This window comes from Saccopteryx leptura, chromosome 13 (assembly GCF_036850995.1).
Source record: "Saccopteryx leptura isolate mSacLep1 chromosome 13, mSacLep1_pri_phased_curated, whole genome shotgun sequence".
Taxonomy (NCBI): Eukaryota; Metazoa; Chordata; class Mammalia; order Chiroptera; family Emballonuridae; genus Saccopteryx; species Saccopteryx leptura.
The window spans coordinates 45,162,494-45,189,183 of record NC_089515.1 but is presented as its reverse complement, the minus strand read 5'-3'; the positions used below and the strand labels follow the sequence as shown (position 1 = coordinate 45,189,183).

The window sequence follows — 26,690 nt, the reverse complement described above, 5'->3', positions numbered from 1 at the left end:
AATGAATGAGAATGGCTGTGAGCCAGTGACACTGTGGGCACTGAAATCTGAGTTTTATTTAATTTTCATGCATCATGAAATACTCCTTTGATATTTTTCTCCCTCAACAATTTAAAAATGTAAAAACCAGTTTTAGCTCGGACTGTACAAAAACAGACTGGCTTTGGCTTGCGGGCTGTCGGTTGCCAGCCTGTGTTCCATTGTGTGACATTAGAAGGCTCACAGTAGCCAGCTGTCTTCCTGCTGGTGATGCTGACTCCTTTGGTTAAGACGGTGACCATCAGTTTTCTTCTTCTGCAGAGATAATATGTTTCCCTTTGTAATTAGAAAGTCATTTATGGGGTCATAATTTGAGATCATGTGACGGCCCTTTTCCTCAGCAATCTTTCAAGTATGGTTTTTGTCTTCCCATGTATTGGTGATTCTTGGCCTCCATCAGTAGTTATACTGAGTTGCAAAATGGTAGAATTAAAGTTAAATTTATGTTTTTTATATTGATGATTGTCTTCTCTGAGAAGAGCCTTCTCCCTTTTTTGGGAGGTGGGGGGAATATCATGCGCCCACGGTCCTTTTTAAATCCAGTGTACTCATGCATTGCTCAGTGTGATCCGGATTTGGCCGATTGGGTCCTTCAGGCTTGCTGGTGTGTTCTTCCTACAGGACCCTTTTAGTCTTTGACCATTTTTGTGGCATAAACTATCCAAGGCTCACCTTGCACATTGCTTCATCCTGATGCCAGCCATTTCTTTTTTTGATGTCTTATTACTGAGTTTAAAGTATTCTTTGTATATTGTGGATACAAGTCCTTTATCATGTGTGTGTGTGTGTGTGTGTGTATATATACATATGTGCCCATACACACACATGAAGGTAGCAAACATTTGTCCTCATCTGGCTTTCTTTTCATGTTCTTAGGGATGTCTTTTGAAGTACAAAAATTTTTTTAATTTTGGTAATATCCAATTTATCAGGTTTTTTTCTTATATAAATTTGCTTTTGATATTGTATGTAAGAAAATCTTTGCTTAATCCAAAGTCTTGAAGATTTTTTGCTCTACTTCCAAAAGTTTTATAGTTTTATCTCTGACATACAGGTTTCTGATCCACTTAAGGACCTTTATTTAAGTTGGCTATGTTATATGTACTTTAAGTTGTAAGTAATGAACCCTTTCTTTGTTTATCTGTTCTAGGCAGGGCAGCAAGGAGATTTCAGTAATAATATATGTCCCTTCAGCATTGCCCTCCTGCTGTCTGTAACAAGAATACAAAGATTTCAGGAACAGGTATTTATTAATGACTTTTTGGTTTCTTCTGTAGTTGATAAGGAGTACAAGAGTATGATTTTTTTTTTTTTTTTTTTTGCATTTTTCTGAAGCTGGAAACGGGGAGAGACAGACAGACTCCCGCATGCGCCCAACCAGGATCCACCCGGCATGCCCACCAGGGGGCAATGCTCTGCCCATCTTGGGGCATCGCTCTGCCGCAATCAGAGCCATTCTAGTGCCTGAGGCAGAGGCCACAGAGCCATCCTCAGCGCTTGGGCAAACCTTGCTCCAGTGGAGCCTCGGCTGCAGGAGGGGAAGAGAGAGACAGAGAGGGAGAGGGGTGGAGAAGCAGATGGGCACTTCTCCTGTGTGCCCTGGCCGGGAATCGAACTCGGGACTCCTGCATGCCAGGCTGACGCTCTACCACTGAGCCAGCCGGCCAGGGCTCCCTTTTCTTTCTTTTTATTTTATTTTATTTTTTTACTTTTTTTAATTTTTTCCGAAGCTGGAAACGGGGAGAGACAGTCAGACAGACTCCTGCATGTGCCCGACCGGGATCCACCTGGCACGCCCACCAGGGGGTGACGCTCTGCCCACCAGGGGGCGATGCTCTGCCCCTCTGGGGCGTCGCTCTGTTGCGACCAGAGCCACTCTAGCGTCTGGGGCAGAGGCCAAGGAGCCATCCCCAGCGCCTGGGCCATCTTTGCTCCAGTGGAGCCTCGGCTGTGGGAGAGGAAGAGAGAAACAGGGAGGAAGGAGAGGGGGAAGGGTGGAGAAGCAGATGGGCGCCTCTCCTGTGTGCCCTGGCTGGGAATCGAACCCGGGACCCCTTGCACGCCAGGCCGACGCTCTACCACTGAGCCAACTGGCCAAGGCCTCCCTTTTCTTTCTTAAAGAAGGCCTGCTTCAACTCTTAAGTTCCCAGTGAAAGTCCTCATTTTTATATCATACTCATCTAGTGAAACAGTTGTCATGGGAATGTGAGTGTGTGGTAGCAAATAGGAACAGGTACAGGGTTAAGAGTCAGTGGCATGGAATATCATTTCTTGCTGCATTTTTCTATTTCTTTCATTCTATTAGGTGTTTGACCTTTTAAAGGCTTCAGTTATTAAAAGCTTTAAGGATCTTCAGCTACTCCAAGGCTCAAAATTTCTTCAGAATCTAGTCCCTCATCGATCTTGTATTTCAGCCATGATCTTGGAAGTGGTAAAGAATAGGTGAGTTCATGAACCAAACCCCAGTAGGTTCCTGAGGTATTTAGTGTTAGAAAATACTGTGGTGCCATAAGCCTATACTATGGCCTACACCATGGCCCATCTGAAAAAACTTCTGACTGCAGCTGTTGACTTCACATATCAAGATTTAGTCCCTTAAAATTGGTCAAGCAAGCTTTTTCTTATCGAAAGATCCTTGAATCTCAAGGCCTGCCATCTTGGCCAGCTTAGATAGCAAGAGTACAAAACTAAAATTATACCTGTGCTCCTTCCAAGATATTACAACGCTTTATTGGCTTTTTAGATGAGTAAAAAGCATTAAAAGTTTTGTTTACTTTGTTGAAGTTTGGGACTGATGGATGGAGTTGAGTAGCAGGTTTAGACAATTAAGCAGTTTTTGACAAATTTATTTTAAACCAAATAGGAAAGAGTGGAAACCTTTTTGTTTATTTTAAATGTTTCATGCTTTCTTTGTAGATTAAATGTATTTTGAAACTTTAAGCCATTATTTGAAGTAGATCTCATTCCAGGTCTGGGAATTCTGATTTAGGTATAATTTACATGAGGTTGGCACATAAGGTAGATTTGAGAGTAGGACTCATTGTTTCTGGTGGCTTTACCCATTGATGGGCTTTATTTTCTTTTTTTCTTTTCCAAGTGAGAGGAAAGAGGTAGATAACAGACTCCCACATGTGCCTGGGCTGGGATCCACCTGGCAACTCCCGTCTGGGGTCGATGCTCTGTCCATATGGGGCTATGCTTGCAACCAAGCTATTTCTAGCACCTGAGGCGGAGGCTCCACAGAGCCATCCTTGGTGCCCAAGGCGATACACTAGAACCAATTGAGCCATGGCTGTTGGAGGGAGAGAGAGAGGGGGGGGAGGTGTGGTCACTTCTCCTGTGTGTCCTGACTGGGAATCAAACCCAGGACATCCACACGCTGGGCTGATGCTCTACCACTGAGTCAACCAGCCAGGGCTGGAATTTCTTGATCTCTGTGCCATGTCTTAATTTTTATTTCATGCTTTTCATATTTTTGTCTTTTTATGTGAAGTTCTACAAAAATTCTTTAGCTCTTCAAATTAATTTATTCTTCAGCTCTGTCCATTTACTTTTAAGGCCATCTGTTGAGTGTATCACCCCAGCAATCATGTTTTTCATCTCCAAAATTTCCAATTGCTTTTTTTTAAAATTTTTATTTATTTATTTTTTATTACAGAGACAGAGAGTCAGAGAGAGGGATAGACAGGGACAGACAGGAACAGAGAGATGAGAAGCATCAATCATTAGTTTTTCGTTGTGCGTTGTGACACCTTAGTTGTTCATTGATTGCTTTCTCACATATGCCCTGACCGCGGGCCTTCAGCAGACCGAGTAACCCCTTGCTGGAGCCAGCGACCTTGGGTTCAAGCTTGTGAGCCTTGCTCAAACCAGGTGAGCCTGCGCTCAAGCTGGCGACCTCGGGGTCTTGAACCTGGGTCCTCTGCATCCCAGTCCGACGCTCTATCCACTGTGCTACCGCCTGGTCAGGCCAATTGCTTTTTTTTATAACCTATTTTTTATGCTGTAATATTCTTCTCTGAGGATATTCTATAATGAATACTTCTAAAATCTGTTTGTTTTGGCCCTGACCAGTTGGCTCAGTGGACAGAGCGTTAGCCCTGTCAGGCTCTATCCCCAGTCAGGGCACACATGAGAAGCTACCATCTACTTCTTTTCCCCTCCCTCTCCCCCTCTCTCTCTCTTCCCCTCTCGCAGCCAGTGGCTTGATTGATTCTAGCGTTAGCCTGGGCTCTGAGGATAGCTTGGTTGATTCGACCATTGGCCCCAGACGGGTTGCTGAGTGGATCCCTGTTGGGCACATGCAGGAGTCTGTCTCTCTATCTCCCCTCCACTCACGTAAAAAAAAATATCAGTTTTGTTAATTTTTTACCTCAGATATTAGTTCTCTGCATTGAGTTTGGTGCTTCTCTTTTAAGACAAGTACTTTTTATATTTTTGTATGTGATGATTTTTGGTTGTTTCCTTGTTGTTTTTGATGTTTTTCATCAACTTGAGAGTGTACTTAACACAGCCTGTCTCTGATTTGAGGATAGCAGTAGAGTGCCAGAGTAGGTGTGGGGCTCTCACATCCTCCAGCATGTTCCATCCTTTTTGAGTGCTTGTCTGTCCCTCAGACCCAGGATCCTTGATCCATACATCCCAGCCCAGGGCCAGCCTCACTGTAGCTCACTCAGAGCATAAACTGGGGACATAATGGGTCTTAGAGAAGAAGGTAGAAAAGGATGCTCTATACCGTAGGAATTCATGAAAATGAAAGGTTTACATGAAGAGTGTTGGTTATGCAGGTCAGGTTTGGAAAATGTGAAACATGGTGTTGAAAATAAAGGTAAGATGTTCTACTAAGCTTTTCTGTCTAACTAAGATTTATTTTCTTGCAGTGTACATAGTTGGGATCATGTAATTCAGGGCCTGGTTGAACTTGGCTTTATTTTAATGGATTCATATGGGCCAAAGAGAATTGTTGATGGAAGAACTATTGAAACCAGCTTAGGTCTTTCTAGAACACCAAACCAGCATGCGTGTAAGCTGGGAGCTGATATCCTGTTGGAAACTTTTAAGGTGAGACACTAGTTTGGCAACTATATATTTCAGTTTTTTTTAAATTATATTTTGAATAGGGTATGATATTTGCCTGGGAGTTTGGGGGACAAGAAAATTGGGATAGTAACAGAAACATTACAGTTCCAGTTTAATGGAATACTTTTTCATCTTTATTTGTGTAAGTTTTTTATTTTATTTTTTATCTTTCTCCTTGTTTCTTAGGAGTTTGACTATAAGTCAGCTTCTCCATGGTTTCCTCCTCTTTCTCCAGCACTAAACCATTTCTGGGTTTGTTTGTTTTTTAATGCTATTTCTTTATATAAAAAATAATCCTCTTTTACCTGACTTGTGGTGATGCAGTGGGTAAAACGTTGACCTGGAATTGCTTTGTCTGTGAGTCCTCTAAGTCACTTTTTTTTTCTTTTCTTTTTTTTTTGCCGACGCTCTACCGCTGAGCCAACCGGCCAGGGCCTCTTTTTTTTTTTTTTTACAGAGAGAAGGATAGATAGGGACAGACAGACAGGAACAGAGAGAGATGAGAAGCATCAATCATTAGTTTTTCGTTGTGACACCTTAGTTGTTTATTGATTGCTTTCTCATATGTGCCTTGACCGTGGGGATACAGCAGATCGAGTAACCCCTTGCTTGAGCCAGCGACCTTGGGTCCAAGCTGGTGAGCTTTGCTCAAATCAGATGAGCCCACGCTCAAGCTGGCAACCTTGGGGTCTCGAACCTGGATCCTCTGCATCCCAGTCTGACGCTTTGTCCACTGCGCCACCGTCTGGTCAGGCTCTAAGTCACCCTCTTGACATTCATTTGGTTCAGTTGTTAGATGTAGCTACTCGTCAAAGGTGTGGGATGAAACTTATTTGGATGCTAATTTAAATGTAAATCTAGTGTCCTGATCTGAAACTATGAAGTGAGCTCCATTGAGGAGCTCTTGAGAGTTGTGTGTTAGGTGATATAAATGACTCTTCTTAACAGTAATCTGATTAAAAACAGTCTAAGAGCCTTTAATATTTAATAGTTTTTGTTTTTAATCTTTTTTAAATCTAGGGACGTTCCGTTTGATTTCACACAGATGTTGGTTTTGACAAGCCATCTATAGAGCATATAACTTACTGTACTCTTAATAATCTTATTAGTCTGAGATCTGAAAGAAATCACTGTACCTCAAGGTAGTCCAGTTCAGGTAGGAGTTTTTTAACTAAAATTTAAGTGAAAATTCAAAACATGTCTTTTTAGATAAATCTGGTGCTTCTAGAAACTGAGGAAGGAGTTTGAAGATGTTTTAGGTTTCCAGAAATTTTCATGGGCTTTTAAATTTCAAATTCAGTGTGCACACTGTCAGAAATGTGGATATTGGCATGAATTGTATACCTAAGTGCATAGAATTATTCCTGTTTGATATTGGACCTTCTTTGTAGCAATACTGGGATGGTATCTCTCTTATAGGTTCATAAACATGGTAGTCTGTCCTGGTAATGAATTACCTGAGCACAGAATGAGGGTAGGGTGGAGAGAACCTAACCTGTCTTTTCAGGTGATTCAAATTGTATCTGACTTTGAAATACACTCAACTTTTACCTATATCCAAACTGTTCTTCATTCTGCCTAACATGCATTGATGTGATTGTGGGCTGCATATACATATTATGAGTGCTTTTGTTCTTTTTAGATCCATGAGATGCTCAGACAAGAAATCCTGGAGCAAGTCCTCAACAGAGTTGTTACCAGAGCATCGTCTCCCATCAGCCATTTCTTAGGTATTGAATTTTGAAAGGGTTGTTAAAGTTCTGGGAAATATTTTCATTGAAGTGCCATCATATTTTGGTCATGGGAAAAAATCTGTACAATATAATAGTTGAACACAATATCTTTGATTATGATGTCAGTAAAACAAATTTGTTTATGTTAAGAAAAAAAAGAAGTGTATAACCAGTGAATGAAACATCTACCTTGTATCAGCTTTCTACTTTGTTTAGTAATTCTTACATGAGAGCTGTTGCTCTGCTGCTACCCATTGACCTCCCCTTCTTTTAACCCTGCACAGTTGCACATCTCCGCGGCTCGTTTCCCTGCAGCTCTTCCTGGTGCTCTGCCCTGTGCGTTCTAGCTTCCCTGGCTTTCCTGAGTCTCAGCTCTGTCCCTTTCCTTGTGACACCTTAGTTGTTCATTGATTGTTTTCTCATATGTGCCTTGACCGTGGCCTTCAGCAGACCGAGTAACCCCTTGCTGGAGCCATCAACCTTGGGTCCAAGCTGGTGAGCTTTTTGCTCAAGTCAGATGAGCCCGCTCTCAAGCTGGCGACCTCGGGGTCTCGAACCTGGGTCCTTGCATCCCAGTCCAACGCTATATCCACTGCGCCACTGCCCGGTCAGGCTCAGCTCTGTCCCTTTAACTCAGGAAGACCATGGACTCTTGAGTTTCCCCCTCTGTGTTGCTACCTAGAAACTCTCTGGCCAAGAAGATGGGTAGTTAGAAGGCTCACCTTGTTTCAGTCCCTTTCCTTGGGGACCATTGTCCTGTACTGCTTTTGTCTAGTGTCTGAAAATTATTTAATATAATTTGTCCTTTTTTTTGTTGTTGTTTCATGTTGGAGGATAAATCCGTTCACTGTTACCCATCATGGTGGGAAGCAGAAATCTGTTCCTCTCTTTATATATTCTTTCTTAGGCATGTCATACTTTTTTTTTTTAAGTGAGAGACAGAGATAGGCGGGGGCAGACAGACAGCAAGGGAGAGACATGAGAAGCATCAACTCCTAGTTGCAGCACCTTGGCACCTTAGTTGTTCATTGATTGCTTTCTCATATGTGCCTTGACCAGGGGGCTCCAGCTGAGCCCGTGACCCCTTACTTGAGCCAGCGACCTTGGGCTTCAAACCAGTGACCTCTGGGCTCAAGCCATGGGGTTATGTCGATGATCCCGCACTCAAACCAGTGACCCTGTGGTCAAGCTGGATGAGCCTGTGCTCAAGCTGGTGACCTTGGGGTTTTGAACCTGAGTCCTCAGCATCCTAGGCTGACGCTGTATCCACTGCACCACCACCTGGTCAGGCCTCATACCTCTTTTTTTTTTTTTTTTTTTTTTTGTATTTTTCTGAAGCTGGAAACGGGGAGAGACAGTCAGACAGACTCCCGCATGCGCCCGACCGGGATCCACCCGGCACGCCCACCAGGGGCGACGCTCTGCCCACCAGGGGGCGATGCTCTGCCCCTCCGGGGCGTCGCTCTGCTGCGACCAGAGCCACTCTAGCGCCTGGGGCAGAGGCCAAGGAGCCATCCCCAGCACCCAGGCCATCTTTGCTCCAATGGAGCCTTGGCTGCGGGAGGGGAAGAGAGAGACAGAGAGGAAGGAGGGGAGGGGGGTGGAGAAGCAAATGGGTGCTTCTCCTATGTGCCCTGGCCAGGAATCGAACCTGGGTCCCCCGCACGCCAGGCTGACGCTCTACCGCTGAGCCAACTGGCCAGGGCCCCTCATACCTCTTTTGTGATTTCAGTTATTTTTGTGGGCATGGCTCCCAAACCTTTATGTCTGGACTGCCCTTTTCCTTGGTTCAGTGCTTTCATTCTGCTGGATATTTCCACTTAGTATTTGTTTTCCCTCAAATCTCAGATGCAAGGCAGTTTCTTTCAAACAACTTCCTCTTTTTATTGCCACTATTTCTATCATCTGAAGCCTGGCTTTCCGAGTCCCAGAAGCTGGAATTATTTATCTTTCCAAAATTCTTCCATTCTTTCCCTCTTACTGTTACTTTATCCTTTTTGTGTGTGTGTTTGTGTGTGAGTGAAGAGACAGAGAGAGGGACAGATAGGGACAGACAGACAGGAAGGGAGAGAGACGAGAAGCACCAGCTCTTCGCTGCGACACCCTAGTTGTCCACCAATTGCTTTCTCATATGTGCCTTGACCGCGGGGCTGCAGCAGACTGAGTGACCCCTCACTCAAGCCAGTGACCTTGGGCTCAAGCTGGTGAGCCTTGCTCGAACCAGATGAGCCCCACTCAAGCCAGCGACCTCGGGACCCTGAACCTGGGTTTCCTGTGTCCTAGTCCAGTGCTCCATCCACTGCACCACTGCCTGGTCAGGCACTTTATCCTTCTCTCTCCCCCTTGCACACCCATTGCCCAGTTCCTATCTCGTAACCTTGCACCTAGACCACTGCCACAGCTTCCTAACCAGTCTTTCTGTTTCCTCTTCTCTCTGCAGCAAGTCAGCTTGCATGTTGCCACCACATAAGTATTCCTAGAACACCACTCCATCACTTGAAGATCACTAATTTCTTCTGTCCTAACTTGTCTGCTCTTTATCTTGGCACTTAAGGTCCTTGACAATTTGCTCCAGCATTAACTTCAATTATTTATATGCTTTGATCCTTCACTCCAACTCCACAGACGTCCCCATTGTCCACTTTCCATTCCCGCACCTTTACTCCTGCTTTTCCCTCACAGTAGGCCTTCCTGGATTCTAGTGCAGCTAAATGTGGCCCATCGTTCAAAGCCTAGTTAACTTCCTTCACCTCTCAGCTTTGCTAAAGCACGGTCAACCCATAATGATCTCTTTCTTTGAACTCCTGTGTGATTTCTTTCTTTACAGTTTGCTAGGCAATTAGCTATGATTAGGATTATTAGATATTTGGTGTTTTGTTTTTTACCTCTTTGTTCTTTTAAAATGTAATTACTTGACTTCCAACTAAATTAAAATTCTTGAAGGGAGAGAGACCATGTTTTCCACTTTTGTATATTCCTTATAGTACCATTATACATACACTTATACATGATCAGAGTTGGTAAGTTTATTGGTTTAGCTCAGAAAGATGAAGACGCTATGCTACTTGTCTTGGCAGTATATTGGGTTTCTTTCAGCAAGGTTAATTTTTGTAGTCTTACACTATTGCAGAAGAAAGTTAAAGTATCCTGGTTACAGCAACCATAGAAAAATAGGACCGGTAGAAATTTACATTGCAGTATATTTGACTTGAGAAAGGAAAGAAACTTTTTATCATTTTCTTTCTTTCTCCATTTTAATTTTCCTTTTATTTGAAGTATCTCCTATTGTTATTTGAGGCAACTCATTATAGATTTTGTTTTTCAGAATTGCTTTCAAATATCATCATATATTCACCCTTAGTTCTTCAAAGTTGTTCTTCTAAAGTCACAGAAAGTTTTGACTATTTATACTTTCTGCCCCTGCAAACTGTACAAGGGCTGCTGAAGGCAGTGCAGGTAAGTCTCCTAAGGAGTTTGTCAAAACTGAGCTGTAAGTGTGATGGAAGTCTGATGTTTCTTTTTTTTTTTAATTATTATTGTTATTACTATTAAGTGAGAGGCAGGGAGGCAGAGACAGACTCCCACAGGTGCCCCAACCAGGATCCACCCAGCAAGCCCCCTTCCAGGTGAAGCTCTGCCCATTTGGGGCTGTACCTCTGTTGCCCATGTAGTCATCCTCAGTGCCCAGGACCAACTTTGCTTGAACCATTCGAGCCATGGCTTTGGGAGGAGAAGAGAAAAAGAGATGTAGTGGGGGGAGGGGTGCAGAAGCAGATGGTTGCCTCTTCTGTGTGCCCTGACCAGGAATTGAACCTAGGACTTCCACATGCTGAGCTGAGACTCTACTGCTGAGCCAACTGGCCAGGGCCTGATGTGTTTCTTTATAAATATATATGTCCAAGAAATCTATTTCTCTTGATTCTAAAGCATAAAACTTTGTATTAAAAAAAAGGCAGGAATACCAAGCTCTAGACTGTTTTCTAAGTTTGCCTCCTCTTTATAACATTGTTCTCTGTCTTTTGACTCACTTTCAAGGTAGTGAAGTAATTGAAAGGCTCTTAGACAATTAGTAACCTGGCTAGGTAGCTCAGTTGGTTGGAGCCTCATCCCCATACGCCAAGGTTGTAGGTTTGATCTCCGGTCAGGGCCCATGCAAGGACAACTAATGAATGCATAAATAAGTGGAACAACAAATCAATCTCTCTCTTTCCCTTCTCATTTTCTCCCCCTCTGTTCCCCCTCCCTTTCTTTCTTCCTCCTTCTCTCCCCCCTTCCCTTCTCCTCTCTCTAAAATAAATAAATAAAAATTAAAAATTACTAATTGAGGACAATAAATTTAAAGTCATTCACAGCTAGTTCCAATTTAGTATTTCAAGTACACTGTTGTCCATTTTCCTAAGTGTGACACACATTGAAACGTGTATAAAGTAGAACCAAAGTGCCTTGGATAAACCAAATGGTGATAGTATTGGGTAGAAAGGCGCTAAGGCTAATAATACTCAAGCTTGTTCTGCTTTACCCTCTGCTTTGTTCTCTTTCAGCCCCTTCTCAAAGTAAGCATGTCTGTGAGAGACTCACTGATACTTGTCCTTCGGAAAGCTATGTTTGCCAGGTATGGAGTGTCCCGTGAGACTAAGACGTAGTGCCATCTAATGTTACGTAAAGTCCTCTCTGCCATCTCCTTGTGCAACGAGGTCACAGTGGGTGTGCTAATTCCTGACCCTGTGGAATACTTTCATTGAGCAGGGCATTGTGTGTGCTAGGTGCTTTATCTCAGAGTCTTCAGAGCAGTCCTATGACGTGAGAGTCATTGCAGTTCCCATTTTACAGATCGGGACACCAAGGCTTAGAAAAGTGCCTTTCCAAAGGCAAATAGTAGTTGGTGATGGAGCTGGAGTTTGAGCTTGTGATCAAAGTATTCTGTACACTCAGCCTTCAAGACAAGGTTCCAGTGCCAACTGGCAACAGCTCTGAAGAAAACATCATTATTAAGAAGAAGAAGAAGAAGAAAAAAAAATATATATATATATATTTCTTTCCCCTTTGTGGCAGAGACAGAGTCAGAGAGAGGGACAGATAGGGACAGGCAGACAGGAAGGGAGAGAGATGAGAAACATCAATTCTTCATTGCCACACTTTATTTGTTCATTGATTGATTTCTCATATGTGCCTTGACTGGAGGGCTACAGCAGAGCGAGTAACCCCTTGGTTGAGCCAGTGACCTTGGGCTTAAGCTGGTGAGTCTTGCTCAAACCAGATGAGCCCGCGCTCAAGCTGGCGACCTCAGGGTCTCGAACCTAGGTCCTCCGCGTCCCAGTCCGATGCCACCGCCTAGTCAGGCAAGAATAATATATTTTTTTAAAAACTCAAAGAAAAAGAACACATTCAAAAAAATTTATTTCAGTGAACATCAGAATTGTGGTCTAATGATGACCAAATAAATTGTTGAGGGGTCTCAGTCTTTTGTTTTTTGGCTTAGCCAATACTTTTTGACCTCTCTTCCTTTATTTCTTAGTATATAAGCTAAAGATGATAATACCATCACCTAGAAAATAATCTGAAACAAGTAATAGGTGGAATCATTTGGCACTTTAAGATGCCTAATTAATATCGCATTGGCAGTATGTTGTACCCATGGCTGTCCAGAGGAACAGCTGGTGAGTATCCCTGTTGTCGAAGTGATAGTTTTTTGCTGCTCCTTACCCAGAGGCATGTCTGATAGGCTAAGGTCGAATTGTACCTATCACGCGGGTTAATCATTGTGCCTCAGTGGGATGAGTGGACCATTTTTCTAGGTGCAGGGTTTATAGGCACCAAGCATGGCACTCCCCTGTGAAGAGGGAAAGCGCTCCTGTAGACATGGAGGAAATCATTTTTTTTTCTTTTTTGCAATTCAGCACTTATATTTGTGTAGTCATTGTACAACCCCTCAGCACTCTGTTGTCATTCCCTATGTGAATGTGTCAGGATAGAAGAAAGTAGGGGTAATGTCACCAGGTTAAGCAGATAATGAAGAAATCAGCCGAATTCTTGTACTGCTAATTGCTGTGAATGGCTGATTCTCTGAGTGTATCAGTTCATTTGCTCTGTGCTTCACTGTTGACATGTATTCTTTCTGTGTACAAAAAGAATTTTTTGACCCAGAAGCCTGTTCCTGTGAAATTAACACCGTTCATTGCTTTTCTGCCTGTTCCTGAGCAGACAGCTTGATGCCCGAAAATCTGCAGTGGCCGGGTTTCTGCTGCTCCTGAAGAACTTCAAAGTTCTAGGCAGCTTGTCGTCCTCTCAGTGCAGTCAGACTGTCAGTGTCAGCCAGGTAAGGACTGCTCACCTGTACTTGTCTGTGCATTGATGCAGGAGTTGGTGACATGCAAACTGGTTTCTTTCCTTCCTGTTCTGTGGTACAAACAGCCCTGAAACAGTCACGATCATGGTGACAGTGGTGATGGAATCAGTTAACTTACGGCAGCTCTGCTGATTGCTAACCTGCTGTCCAGTATGGTAGCCGCTAGACTCAGTGTGGCTATAAAACTGAACACTTGAAATGTGGCTAGTCCAAACTGAGTTGTGCTTTTGTGTAAAAGACATACTGGAGCCTGACCAGGTGGTGGCGCAGTGGATAGAGCATTGGCCTGGGATGCAGAGGACCCAGGTTCGAAACCCCAAGGTCGTCAGCTTCAGTGCGGGCTCATCTGGCTTGAGGGTAGGGTCGCTGGCTTGAAGCCCAAAGTTGCTGGTTTGAGCATGGGATCATAGACATGACCCCATGGTTGCTGGCTTAAGCCCAAGGTCACTGGCTTGAGCAAGGGGTCACTGGCTCAGCCGAGCCCCTGGTCAAGGCATGTATGAGAAAGCAATCAATGAACAACTAAGGTGCCACAACAAAGAATTGATGCTTCTCATCTCTCTCCCTTTCTGTCTGTCCCTTTCTGTCTGTCTCTCTCTCTGTGTGTCTTGTCTCTCATGCTTATAAAAAGACACTGGATTTTAAAGACAGAGTGAAATGAAAGTGTAAACTATCTCAATTTTTAAATGTTGATCACATGTTGAGACTATTTTGTGTATGTTAGGTTAAATAAAATATTAAAATTAATCTCATCTATTTCTTTTTAAATTTGGCTGCTAGAAAATTTTGAATTATACGTGCTTCATTTGTACTTTGTTGTACTAGACACTGCCGAATGCTTCACATTTATTATTTTATTTAATCTTTAGAGTAATTTCCAGAAGCTAAATACATTTATTAACTCCATCTTTAATAGTTTGTTTACTTTATACATGAATATCTATTAAACTCTAATCTGAGAAAACAAAACTACAATAATTTGGTAGTGTGGGCTTTGGAACAATAAAATTGTCTTTATAATTTAAATTACACTATTTGTACGCAGCAGACATTAATGTAACTGTTTCATCATAAATCCTTTATTGCTCTATACAAAATTTTTGTCTGTAACATATGGCATAGATTAAATGTTAGGAACACTAGGGCCTGACCTGTGGTGGCGCAGTGGGATAAAGCGTCGACCTGGAACACTGAGGTCGCCAGTTCGAAACCTTGGGCTTGCCTGGTCAAGGCACATATAGGAGTTGATGCTTCCTGCTCCTCCCCCTTCTCTCTCTCTCTCTCTCTGTCTCTCTCTCTCACTCCTCTCTAAAAAAAAAAAATCAATAAATAAATGTTAGGAACACTAGGTATTATTAGTTTATTATTATCCTTGGCCCCATTTTAAGGATAAGAAAACTGAGTTAGAGAGAGGATAACTTGCCCATAGTGATATAACCTATAAAGAACTAGTTCTGAGTCTCAGTCAGTATTTACTACCTTGCTAAAATGCCTGGGCTAGGGATTAGGAATTCTTGATTTATAATTACTGAATTTATTATGTAAATCAAATAAAGGGCATAATTGTCATGTTTATTGTTAAACTGAAAACTACCTACCTCCAACCCTCTCAGGATTTTGTGGAAGCAAAAAGAGCTCGCTGCTTATAGCTGCTGAAGACATTTAAGGAAGTCTTTTAGGCCTTTTAAGTAAAGTCAAGTATATTATGAGTTACTGGACTCTAGTGGCATGAAATAACATGTGCCTTCCTGAGCAGCTGACATTGCCAAGAAAAATCTTGAGAGCTTGGAAAGTGTTCATTTTGTTAAAATGCTTGAAAATTCTTTTATTCTAAACCAGAATGAAAGTGATACTTTCCATAGCCTAGTGGTGATTATAATGTCTGTCTTGGTCCTGGGTTTTGGCATATGGGGGAAGCTAAGTCTAAGTTTCCTTGACTGAGAATGTAGTCCCTTTTAAAAAAAATTTTTTTTATTATTCATTTTTTAGAGAGGAGGGGGTGTGATAGAGAGAGAGAGAGAGAGAAGGGGGAGGAGCAGGAAGCATCAACTCCCATATGTGCCTTGACCAGGCTAGCCAGGGTTTTGAACCAGCAACCTCAGTGTTTCCAGGTTGACACTTTATCCATTGTGCCACCACAGGTCAGGCTGTAGTCCCTTTTTACCTCCTTAGTGGAGACTACTTTGGTAAGATAGAACCGGCATCTCTTTCAGGTCCATGTGGATGTCCACAGTCGCTACAGTTCTGTTGCCAATGAAGCTTTTTGCCTTGAGATCATCGATAGTTTGAGACGATGCTTAGGCCAGCAGGCTGATGTTCGGCTCATGCTTTATGAGGTAACAGTCCCCCAACTAATAAACTTTTTTATTTTAATAAAATTTTTTTCTGATGATAAAAGTGTAACATTCTTATCTGATGCAGTTGGGACCAGTAGTTAAAGGTTGTTTAAATTGAGGAATCATAAAGAATAGTTAAAACACCATAAACATTTTGTTTTAATTTGAAATGTTGACATGTACTGTTTATGTGCCTGTCTTTTGTTTTAAAGTCTAGTCCTTTTGTTTTTGAGTATAAGTCTGCTGTTTGGAACTTACTGCTTTTAAATAAACCATAACTTTAATTTATTGCCAATAATTTCAAGCTTTTGTTTACTTAAAAGTGTTAGTACAGAAACCCAAATGTCTCCGGTTTGTTCACTAGTTTTTATAAGCATCTTACCCGTAATTCATCAGAAAATGATTTTAGGTACTTTTATTTGTCTTTCCAAAACGTTCAGCTTAGTTTTTTAATTTTTCAGCTTAGTTTTTAATGAAAACAACTTCTTTTTCTTTCTGCATTTTGTTTTCTAACATTTTACAGGATGTCTGGTTAAATCACACAGTTATGACGACAGTACAGTTAGCAGAAACGAGGGTGAAAATGCAGCCACTGGCTTGTGATTAGCATATGATTCAGCCAGTGGGAACAAAAGTGTGCTGTCACGGAGGACACACGACTATGTCTAGCCTTCGGTGTGTCGGTGCTTCAGCGTGCACGTTCATCGATGGAGAGCAGTAGATAATCTATCAAGTAGATTAAGTGGAAGTCATTTCAAAGAGCAGCTGTTATAATACTTTCATTTAACATTCTTAAAATAACACTGAGCTACAGTAGTTGCCAAGCACAGGGTTTTTTAGTCTTATTGTAGAAAATATGGAAAATAGAGAAGTCTTTTTAAATAATCCCTAATCACACCACTCATATATGTATACTCATGCAAAATTGGAATTATGGAATTTATATAGCTTTTGTTATTATATTGTGAAAGTACCTTCTCATTCTTTTTTTTTTTTGTATTTTTCTGAAGCTGGAAACAGGGAGAGACAGTCAGACAGACTCCCGCATGCGCCCGACAGGGATCCACCCGGCACGCCCACCAGGGGCGACGCTCTGCCCACCAGGGGGTGATGCTCTACCCCTCCGGGGTGTCACTCTGTTGCGACCAGAGCCACTCCAGCGCCTGGGGCAGAGGCCAAGGAGCCATCCCCAGCGCCCGGGCCATCTTTGCTCCAATGGAGCCTCGGCATGCGGGAGGGGAAAAGAGAGACAGAGAGGAAGGAGAGGGGGAGGGGTGGAGAAGCAGATGGGCGCTTCTCCTGTGTCCCCTGGCCGGGAATCGAACCCGGGACTTCTGCACGCCAGGCCGACGCTCTACCACTGAGCCAACCGGCCAGGGCCCTTCTCATTCTTTCATAAATGTTTTCTGACATGATTTTTAGTGCTAGATATTCTTTATGGATGTATAGTAATATATTAACTTTTTGAATATTTACATTTTTGCCTTTTTCTCTCTGTGAACATTGTTGAATCTGAGTGTTTGGTCACATTGCTGGGTTAAAGAATAGAACATTTAAAGTGTGTTGGCACACCATGGCAAGCATTGAATTTTTAAAAATTCTTTTAAAAAATCTTTGTTCGATATTCATTTGCAATAAAAATCTCTCAAATTCTCAACAAACTAAGATTGGAAGGAAACGCAGCCTGATAAAGGGTGTTTGTGAAACCTGCATCTAATGTTAAAAGGTAAGAGACTGATGCTTTCCTGTATGATGAGAAACAAAGATATTTGAATAGAAGAAGCACTTCTGTTCAGCGTTGAAGTGAAGGTCCTCCCTGATGCAGCAAGGCAAGAAAAAGAAATACATACAGATTTGAAAGGATGACGTGAAGCTGCTAGATTCACACTGTGTCCATAGACAGTACCAAAGAATCTGTAAAATAGTGAGCTTAGTAAGGCTGTGGTGTGCAAGATAAGTAAGCAGGCAAAAATCATAGTTCTATTTACTAGCAATGAACAATCAAATTGAAATAAAATAATATTTAAGTAAATAAACACTTAAGGATGTGTTGAACAAGATATGTACACTGAAGACCATTCTAAAATTGATGTGATATGTAAAGGACCTAGAAAGATCAAGGATTGAAAAAGTTGTCCAGTGAAGTTTTGACCAAATCTCACGGTAATTTGTGGAGAAAGGATGGTCTTTTCAACAGATGGTGCTGGCACACTGTTCATTGTATTGTGGGTTCCCCAAACCATCCCATGTTTAAAGATTCCTACAGAAGGACTCACCAGACTCAGTATGTATTTGTTCTCTTGGCTAAGATTGATTTGTTAAAGGATACAAACGCAAATCAGCAGAGGCAAGGGGCACAAGATGAGCTCCAAGGAAACCAGGTGTAGACTTCTAAGAGTCCTTTCAACATGGGGTTGCACAGGATGCACTTAATTCCTCCAGCAAATGCATTGTGACAACATGAGCAAAGTTTCCTACTAGGAAAGAAGCTTATTAGAGACTTGGCATCAAGGTTTTATCGGAGCTGGTCATGTAGGCACATGGGCTTGGCACATACCAAAACTTCAAAGGCCCAGAACAGATCTTCAGCATAAACCATATTGTTTGCACAGTTTAGGCGCAGTAAACCTCTCCTATCATTGAGGAAAAGTTTTGTATCAGTGTAGGCTAAATTCCCAGCCACCAGCCAAGGGCCAACCTTGCACAGGCTTTACTGAGGATAGCAGTCTTAGATGTATTGTATATTAACTCTTATGCACAGTCATCACCATGCAAAAAATAATCTCTTAAGCAGCTTTGAATTTAAATTTAACTTGAAATGGATCATAGACCTAGTTAAATCTGTTAGGATACTGGTTTCCATTTATTCATCAAAGATTTAGTGCTTTACCTATGTTTGATATAAAAATTTTGTTTCAAGTGTAAGCCAGATTCCCATTAACTTTTTAAAAAGTAATTATGATCCTTTTAGACCTATAGAAATACTGATTTTTGGTGGTTAAATTAATTGATCTTTTCCTTTGAGACATCTATTTTTGTGTAGAGTCCATCCTTATTCTTCCAATGAATATTCACTAACATTTTCTTTTAGTTTTTTTTTATGGTTTTGTTTTTTATGTTTAGCTACTTAGTTCATCTGGAGTTTGTTTTGCTGATATATAAGCAAATTATATATATGACCAGGGTATTTCCCCCATTCCAAAATTTCCTAGTCTTTAAACTGATCAAATTAAAACCCTGGAAGAACTAAGATTGGAAGGAAAGGCAGCCTGATAAAGGGTGTTTGTGAAACCTGCATCTATATATATATATATATATATATATATATATAATTTGTTATATAACTTCTCCCTCAGATTAGGTAGTTGTTCAGACATTATTGCCACCTTTGTATATACTAAGTATGATATATGTTTGTGTGGTATACTGTTATTTTGTCTCTAGGTTTTCGTGCCAAGACCACAAAGTATCTTTTATAGTTATATGTTTATAAAATATTTTAATATATTTTAGGGCTAATTTTCCTTTGTTTCTCTCCTTTTTTAATTGATTGATTGATTTGAGAGAGAGAGAGAAGTATTCATTTTGTGCTCTACCTAATTGTGCATTCATTGGTTGTTTCCCACATGTGCCCTGATTAGGGATCAAACCCACAACTTAGTTGTTTCAGGATGACATTCTAACCAACTGAATTAACTCGCCAGGGCTTGTTTCTGTTTTATTTTAATTAAAAAAATACACACACACACACACACATACATACACACATACAGACACACATATTGAGGGGGGGGTGTTAGATCAGTTCTCATTTGCTTTTTCTCACAGATAGACTGTACAATCTTTTTTCCCTGTTTCAAAAAGAAAGTTCTTCCAGGGTTTTAATTTGATCAGTTTAAAGACTAGGAAATTTTGGAATGGGGGAAATACCCTGGTCATTCACATTAGGTGGCTTTGGGTCAACAGGCACTTTTGAAACACCAGAAACCAAGTGGAAAGAATGTCTTAAAAGTGAAGGCAGTTATGTAGGATGAGAGAAAGGAATGAGAGCCTAGAACATCCCTGACTGAAGGAGTAGAGTACTCCAAAGCCAGAAGTGACCTGGTGTTTAATAATTGTGAGGGATGTGGTCAGCTTATTGATCCAGTTCTCAGTATTGAGAGACCTCTTTTTCGTTTAGGCACTAACCTAAACTTTCTGAGTGGTTTAATGTCTTCATCTTTTTCAAAGAACTGAGAATAGACTTAAGGAAAGAGTGTCATTTTAAAGTTGTGATTGCCCAAATCACTGGTATCTCTGTTACAGAGTTTATTTGTTTTCTGTTTGATTCCTCTTAGGGGTTCTATGATGTCCTTCGAAGAAACTCTCAGCTGGCAAATTCAATTATGCAGACTCTGCTGGCACAGGTAAAAAATATTTGTATGGATATAGAAAACAGGTAAAGGGGCGTTGAGAGGTGATTGACATTGTCCAGACTTCACAATATATGGTAATTCCCAAATAGTACTGGTACATGTGCCTGTGGAATGTGATACTGTCTTGATGTTTCATTTTAATTACCATTAGTGTACCTACAATACTGTTGTCTAACAGTTAACTCTCTCAGTTAACAGTCTACCTCCTAAATGTGATGGATATTTTGAGCTCTTATGTGCCGAATAATGTTTGTTTTCTTTATTTTTATTTTATTTTTTTACAGGGACAGAGAGAGAATCAGTGAGAGGGATAGATAGGGACAGACAGACAGGAATGGAGAGAGATGAGAAGCATCAATCATCAGTTTCTCGTTGCAACACCTTAGTTGTTCATTGATTGCTTTCTCATATGTGCCTTGACCGTGGGCCTTCAGTAGACCGAGCAACCCCTCGCTCGAGCCAGTGACCTTGGGTCCAAGCTGGTGAGCTTATTCAAGCCAAATAAGCTCGTGCTCAAGCTGGCGACCTTAAACAACCTTATACATTTATATCAATAGAATCCTCATGTCACAGATGAGCAACCAAGGCATACCTTTACTGAAATCGTAAGTGGTGGGACTAGATTTTTTGGACTCAGCCTTTCTGACTCTAGAGTCCACTTGCTAATTATCAAGCTATACTGAAATGCCTATTGCCTGTGCAAGAGTAGGAATCGGTATGAGAGTGTATGGTGTTTTGTGGACAAGGTAATAGAAGTGAAATAGGAAAGATCTTAATTAGCACTATGCCTAAAACAAGGGCACAGGATGTGGGTGAGCCAAAGCAATACAAATTTTGCCACATTCTTTTATTTATTTTTTTGCCACATTCTTTTTGCAGATTTGGAAATATGTCTTAGAAGGTATCATACATTAAAAGTGCCATTAGTTGACCATTTAAAAAAGTGAAAAGCAAGCCTTAGCCGGTTGGCTCAGTAGTAGAGCATTGGCCCAGCATGTGGAAGTCCCGGTTTTGATTCCCAGTCAGGGCACACAGGAGAAGGGCCCATCTGCTTCTCCACCCTTCCCCCTCTTCTTTCTTTCTCTCTCTCTCCCACAGCCAAGGCTCCACTGGAGCAAAGTTGACCTGGGCACTGAGGATGGCTCCATGGCCTCTGCCTCAGGTGCTAGAATGGCTCCGGTTACAATGGAGCAATGCCCAGACGGGCAGAGCATCACCCCCTAGCGGGCTTGCCGGGTGGATCCCAGTTGGGTGCATGCGGGAGTCTTTCTGTCTGTCTGCCTCCCCGCTTCTCACTTCAGAAAAATACAAAAAAAAAAATGTGAAAAGCAGGCATGAGCCATGTCATTTTTTTTCTTTACCATCTTTAGTTGAAACAGTTCTATGAGCCACAATCTGATGTGCTGCCTCCTCTGAAATTAGAAGCTTGTATTTTGACCCAAGGAGATCAGATCTCTCTACAAGAACCACTGGTAAGACTTTTATTCCTGCCGTAAGCATCATTTTTAGTGTTACGTTAACATATCAACCCTGTTAATAGGGTTGATCTATAGAAAAATCTTTCTAAAGGTATCGGGGAAGCTCTCTTTCTGCTACTCCCAAAGAATTTTTACTCTTAAATCTTCCCTGCTTTTTTTTTTCTGACCCAGTGTCACCTGTGTCTATTGGTAAGATCTTTTTGTCAGCATTTTACTAAGTCAGGATATGCACCACTTTCCTCAAGAAGCATTTTTTCTCCCATTTATGGCTCTTTGATTATAGTACTAAATAAATATACTTTAGATTAAAAGAGGTCACCTGGTAGCAGATGAACCCAGGGAACCTGCTTCATTAGTCTGGAGGGAGTATATGGTTTAGGCTGAGCTGAAAGTGGCAGTCTGTTGACCCTTCAGAGAAACTAGAACAGGTTGGTATTTTATTCCTGTTATCTAGCGTCTGAAGGACAGGTAAGAGAAGATAAAACAGGAACTCCACCATCACATGTGGTTTAGAACTCATGGTCACGGAGTTATTGTCATATTCTTCATACATGGACCTCCTAGGCCATGAGATGTCCTTAGCTTAGGAGATGCCATGTTGATCTTTCAGTCCTTCAACACAAACCCTCATCTTTAGAGTAGCCTCTGGGACATAGAGAAGCTAGTGTGGACTTACTACACAGCCTGGCTTCGTGGTGTTTGTACCGGATCAGAAGTAGCACATTGGCTGTTGCATTCTGACGTGTCAGCTACTTATAAAGCCAGTTCCTTTGGGAAAGGTCAGAAAACCATGCCTCTGTTAGCTCACTATTTTTCCACTTTTGCTAATTGGGATTGATTTAATTTGTTGTGCTAATGAATAATTTACTTAAGCCTTATAGATAAGAATTATGTTGTTGATTAACAGCAGCTTCACAGGTTGTCCCTGAACACTCAAGAATACTTGATTATTATTTTCTTGTACAGGGTCATCTGCTATGTTGTGTTCAGCACTGTTTGGCCTGGTACAAGAGTAAAGTGCTGCCCATGCACCAGGATGACGAGGAGGAGGAGGAGGAGGATGAAGGATTCTACCAAGAGTTAGATGATATGTTGGAGTCTATAACTAACCGAATGATTAAGAGTGAACTAGAAGACTTTGAACTGGTAATTGCTAAATCTCAGGTATAATGAATAATAGAGGTTTTTGGTAGCTTGTTAGTTTTTATCTTATGTCTTCTAGGACAAATCAGCAGATTTTTCTCAGACCACTGGTATCGGCATCAAAAATAACATCTGTGCTTCTCTTGTAATGGGAGTTTGTGAGGTTCTAATCGAATATAACTTCTCCATTAGTAATTTCAGGTAAGGTATCGCTGTAACTCTAACCACAGTTTGCCTAATACTCTATTTTACTACAGACCCTGACACGATCTCCTGAATAGATATCTAGCCTAAGACCAGATGCTGTTCTTTTTACCAGAGAACATTAAAACCTATGCCAAACAGGGTGATGAATGTCGTGCTTCTAGCAGGCATTTATTTATTCAAAATTTACCAAACCCTGAACTCAAGAACTCCCGATTTTATTAAATTTGGATTGGTGGCAGTATTGAACTTTCACGCTGTGTATTGAGTGGTCTAAATAAGGGAGGAAAAAATAACCAAGACAGAGTGGCAAGATTGTTACATGTTAGTGAAGGTTCATTCATTCATACTGTTGTGTCTAAAAGCATCTAAAGAAGACTTATTTTTTTAAGACTGTATGTGATAGTAAACCACAATATTCTGATGTTTGTCTTTGACCTTATTCTCTTTTTTTCTTTACACAGTAAGAATAAGTTTGAAGACATTCTGAGCTTATTTACATGTTACCAGAAACTCTCTGACATCCTTAACGAAAAAGCTGGTAGGGGCAAAACTAAAACGGCCAACAAAACGAATGATAGTTTTTTGTCCATGAAGTTCATATCTGATCTTCTCACCGCTCTTTTTAGGTAAGGTTCTAACAGAGCATTACAGACAGCTGCACAGCAAAGAGAATGCTAGTGCACCTGGCTGGGCATTATTATCTAGTTTGGATTCATAATTCTTACTGTGTATTTGTTTTTCTGAGTTCTATAAGAGCCATTCTAACAAATTAATTGAACCCAAGGAGAGGGGCTTGTGGGAACTTCTTATAGCCAGTTGGTTATAATACAGATAACAACTTGGACTTAAAATTAGCATTTTGAGTTGGAAGGGGTCATTAGAACCTCCAATCTGTAACTGGTTAATCTTTCAGAACCTCTGGGACATAAATGAGGCATTGTCTGGGCTTTCAGCTGGTGTCAGAAGTGGGGGTGGAGGTGGGGGCAGTCTTGTAGGATTCAACCCTAAACTTGTAGGATCTCTGCTATTTCCAGGTAGATAGTGTCGGAATTGAGTTGAATTCTTGGATACCGTGCTGGAGTCTGAGAGTTGTTGATGGTGTGGGGTGGAAGTACCCCACCCCGATGCATGGGGAAACTGGGTCTGGGAACCTAATTTAGGCAGCCATGGCACTGACTCTGGGATGGGCTGCTTAGGGTCTGTCATTCAGAGTTTGCTGGATGCAGCTACTCTGAACAGCCCTTAGAAAGCCTAATTCCAGATCCCAGTAGTTGTAGGGGAATCTCTGTCTCTCCGTCTCTCCCTCCAGGGACAGTACCCAGAGCCATGCAGAGAGTCTGTCTGTGCTCAGGTCCAGCACTGAGTTCATGCGCTATGCAGTGAGCGCGGCTCTGCAGAAGGTACAGCAGTTGAAGGACACAGGGCATGTGAGCGGCCCAGATGGCCAGAACCCAGATAAGATCTTTCAGAACCTCTGTGACATAACTCGGTAAGTTACTCTCACCCACAGAAACCTGTTCCACTTGCTGTGGCCTCTCCAACAGAGGAATAATTAGAATAACTAAAACAAGTTGGCAATAAAAGAGCAAAGAGGATTCACACTCCCTGATTTCAAGTCTTTTCATAAAGTTGCTGTAACTAAGATAGTGTGATATTGGCAAAAATCAATGAACAGAATAGACAGTTCAGAATTAACACAAGTATGGTTATTTGATTTGACAGTGCCAGGATAATTTAATGGAGAAAGAAAGATTGGTCTTTTCTATAATTGGGCATTCATATACAAAAAAACAAACCTTTATCCATTCCTTATGTCATATACAAAATATTAACTTGAAATGGATCAGAGACATAAATGTAAAACAAACTTTTAAAAAAAATTCATTTTAGATAGAGAAGGGAGGGGGGAGCAGGAAGCATCAACTCCCATATGTGCCTTGACCAGGCAAGCCCAGGGTTTCGAACTGGGGACCTCAGCATTCCAGGTCGATGCTATACCCACTGTGCCACCACAAGCCAGGCCAGAAAAATATTTTTGATCTTGTTTTAAGTAAATATTTCTTAGCCTGACCAGGTGGCACAGTGGATAGAGCATCGAACTGGGATGCAGAGGACCTAAATTCAAAACCCCGAGGTCATTGGCTTGAGCGTGGGCTCACCAGCTTGAGCACGGGGTCACTGGCTTGAGCAAGGGGTCACTTGCTCTGCTCTAGCCTCCCCGCCCCCCCCCACCCCCCACCCCCCCGTCAAGGCACATAAAAGGAAGCAATTGATGAACAACTAAGGAGCTGCAACAAAGAATTGATGCTTCTCATCTCTCTCTCTTCCTGTCTGTCTGTCCCTTTCTCTGTCTTTCTCTCTGTCTCTGTCACCAAAAAATTTTTTTTTTAGATACACCAGAAGCACAATTTTTTCTTTTTCTTAGCGAGCAAGAGAGGGACAGACAGGAAGGGAAAGAAATGAAAAGCATCAACTCATAATTGCAGCACCTTACTTGTTCATTGATTGCTTTTACATATGTGCCTTGACATATGAAATGTTTTGCTCAAGCCAGTGACCCTAGGCCCCAGCCAGCGACCTCTGGGCTCAAGCTAGCGACCATTGGGTTTGATGTCTATGATCCCATGCTCAGGCTGGTGAGCCCGCACTCAGGCTGGCAACCTGAGGGTTTCGAACCTGGGTCCTCAATGTCCCAGGTTGACACTCTATCTACTGCACCACCACCTGGTTAGGTGCACAATCATTTATTTATTTATTTATTTTTGTGGCAGAGACAGAGTCAGAGAGAGGGACAGGTAGGGACAGACAGGAAGGGAGAAAGATGAGAAACATCAGTTTTTCGTTGCGGTTTCTTAGTTGTCCATTGATTGATTTCTCATTTGTGCCTTGACTGGGAGGGCTTACAGCAGACCGAGTGACCCCTTGCTTGAGCCAGCGACCTCGGGCTCAAGCTGTTGAGCCTTGCTGAAACCCAATGAGCCTGTGCTCAAGCTGGCGACCTCAAGGTCTTGAACCTGGGTCCTCAGAGTCCCAGTTTGATGCTCTATCCACTGTGCCACCACCCTGTCAGACCACAATTATTTTTTTAATTAATTGTTTTTTATAAAACACTTAAGGAAATTACAAGATAAGCTTCTGATTAAAAGAAAATATTTACAAAACAAATCTGATGAAGGAATTGTAGCCAGAGCACATAAAGAACTCCTAGACTTGTTAATAAGAGAACAAACAGCCGAATTTAAGAAATGGGTAAAATATTGAACACTTTATTAAAAAACATATAGATGATAGGCACATAAGGACAGAAAAGAGTGAATATAATTCATCATTAGGTAAATGCAGATTATAATCACAATAGGATTGGCCCTGGCTGGCTGGCTGGCTCAGTGGTAGAGTGTCAGTCCAGTGTGTGGATGGTCCCTAGTTTGATTCCTGGTCAGAACACACAGAAGAAGCAACCATCTGCCTCTCTATCCTTCCCCCTCCCTCTTTTTTCTTTCTCTTTCTCTCCCTCCCTCCCCCCTCTCCCTCCCTCCCTCCCTCCCTCTCTCCCTTTCCCTCTACCCCTCCTGAGCCATGGCTTGATTGGTTGGAGCAAACTGGCTCTGGGCACTGAGGATGGCTCTGTAGAACCTCCCACCTCAGGCACTAAAAATAGCTTGGTTGCCCAGTAATGACCCAAGGTGGGCAGAGAATAGCCTTAGGGGGCTTGCCAGTTGGGTTCACATGTGGGAGTCTCTCTCTCCTCCTCTTACTTAAAAAAAGAAAAAAAAAAAGCTGTGTGTCTACAGGGTGTGAATTCTGCTGTATGTAAATTGCACCTCAGTAAAGCTGATTTTAAAAATAAAATTACTACCTGACCAGGCGGTGGCGCAATGAATAGAGCATTGGACTGGGATGCGGAGGATCCAGGT

At 41.9% G+C, this 26,690-nt stretch overlaps 1 protein-coding gene across 2 annotated transcripts in view; it reads left to right on the top strand.

The window, feature by feature from the left end:
* The window catches only part of FANCI (FA complementation group I), a 60,283-nt gene that overhangs the window by 17,319 nt on the left and 16,274 nt on the right, over positions 1 to 26,690 (top strand). For both annotated transcript variants that reach the window (XM_066355000.1, XM_066354999.1), the window contains exons 11-24: positions 1,190 to 1,282; positions 2,345 to 2,481; positions 4,920 to 5,100; positions 6,761 to 6,848; positions 10,177 to 10,307; positions 11,393 to 11,463; positions 13,053 to 13,167; positions 15,411 to 15,533; positions 19,871 to 19,939; positions 21,319 to 21,420; positions 22,393 to 22,572; positions 22,649 to 22,770; positions 23,238 to 23,402; positions 24,086 to 24,265. In XM_066355000.1, the coding sequence (XP_066211097.1) occupies positions 1,190 to 1,282; positions 2,345 to 2,481; positions 4,920 to 5,100; positions 6,761 to 6,848; positions 10,177 to 10,307; positions 11,393 to 11,463; positions 13,053 to 13,167; positions 15,411 to 15,533; positions 19,871 to 19,939; positions 21,319 to 21,420; positions 22,393 to 22,572; positions 22,649 to 22,770; positions 23,238 to 23,402; positions 24,086 to 24,265 (1,757 nt within the window). The remainder of the gene's footprint in view (positions 1 to 1,189; positions 1,283 to 2,344; positions 2,482 to 4,919; positions 5,101 to 6,760; positions 6,849 to 10,176; positions 10,308 to 11,392; positions 11,464 to 13,052; positions 13,168 to 15,410; positions 15,534 to 19,870; positions 19,940 to 21,318; positions 21,421 to 22,392; positions 22,573 to 22,648; positions 22,771 to 23,237; positions 23,403 to 24,085; positions 24,266 to 26,690) is intronic.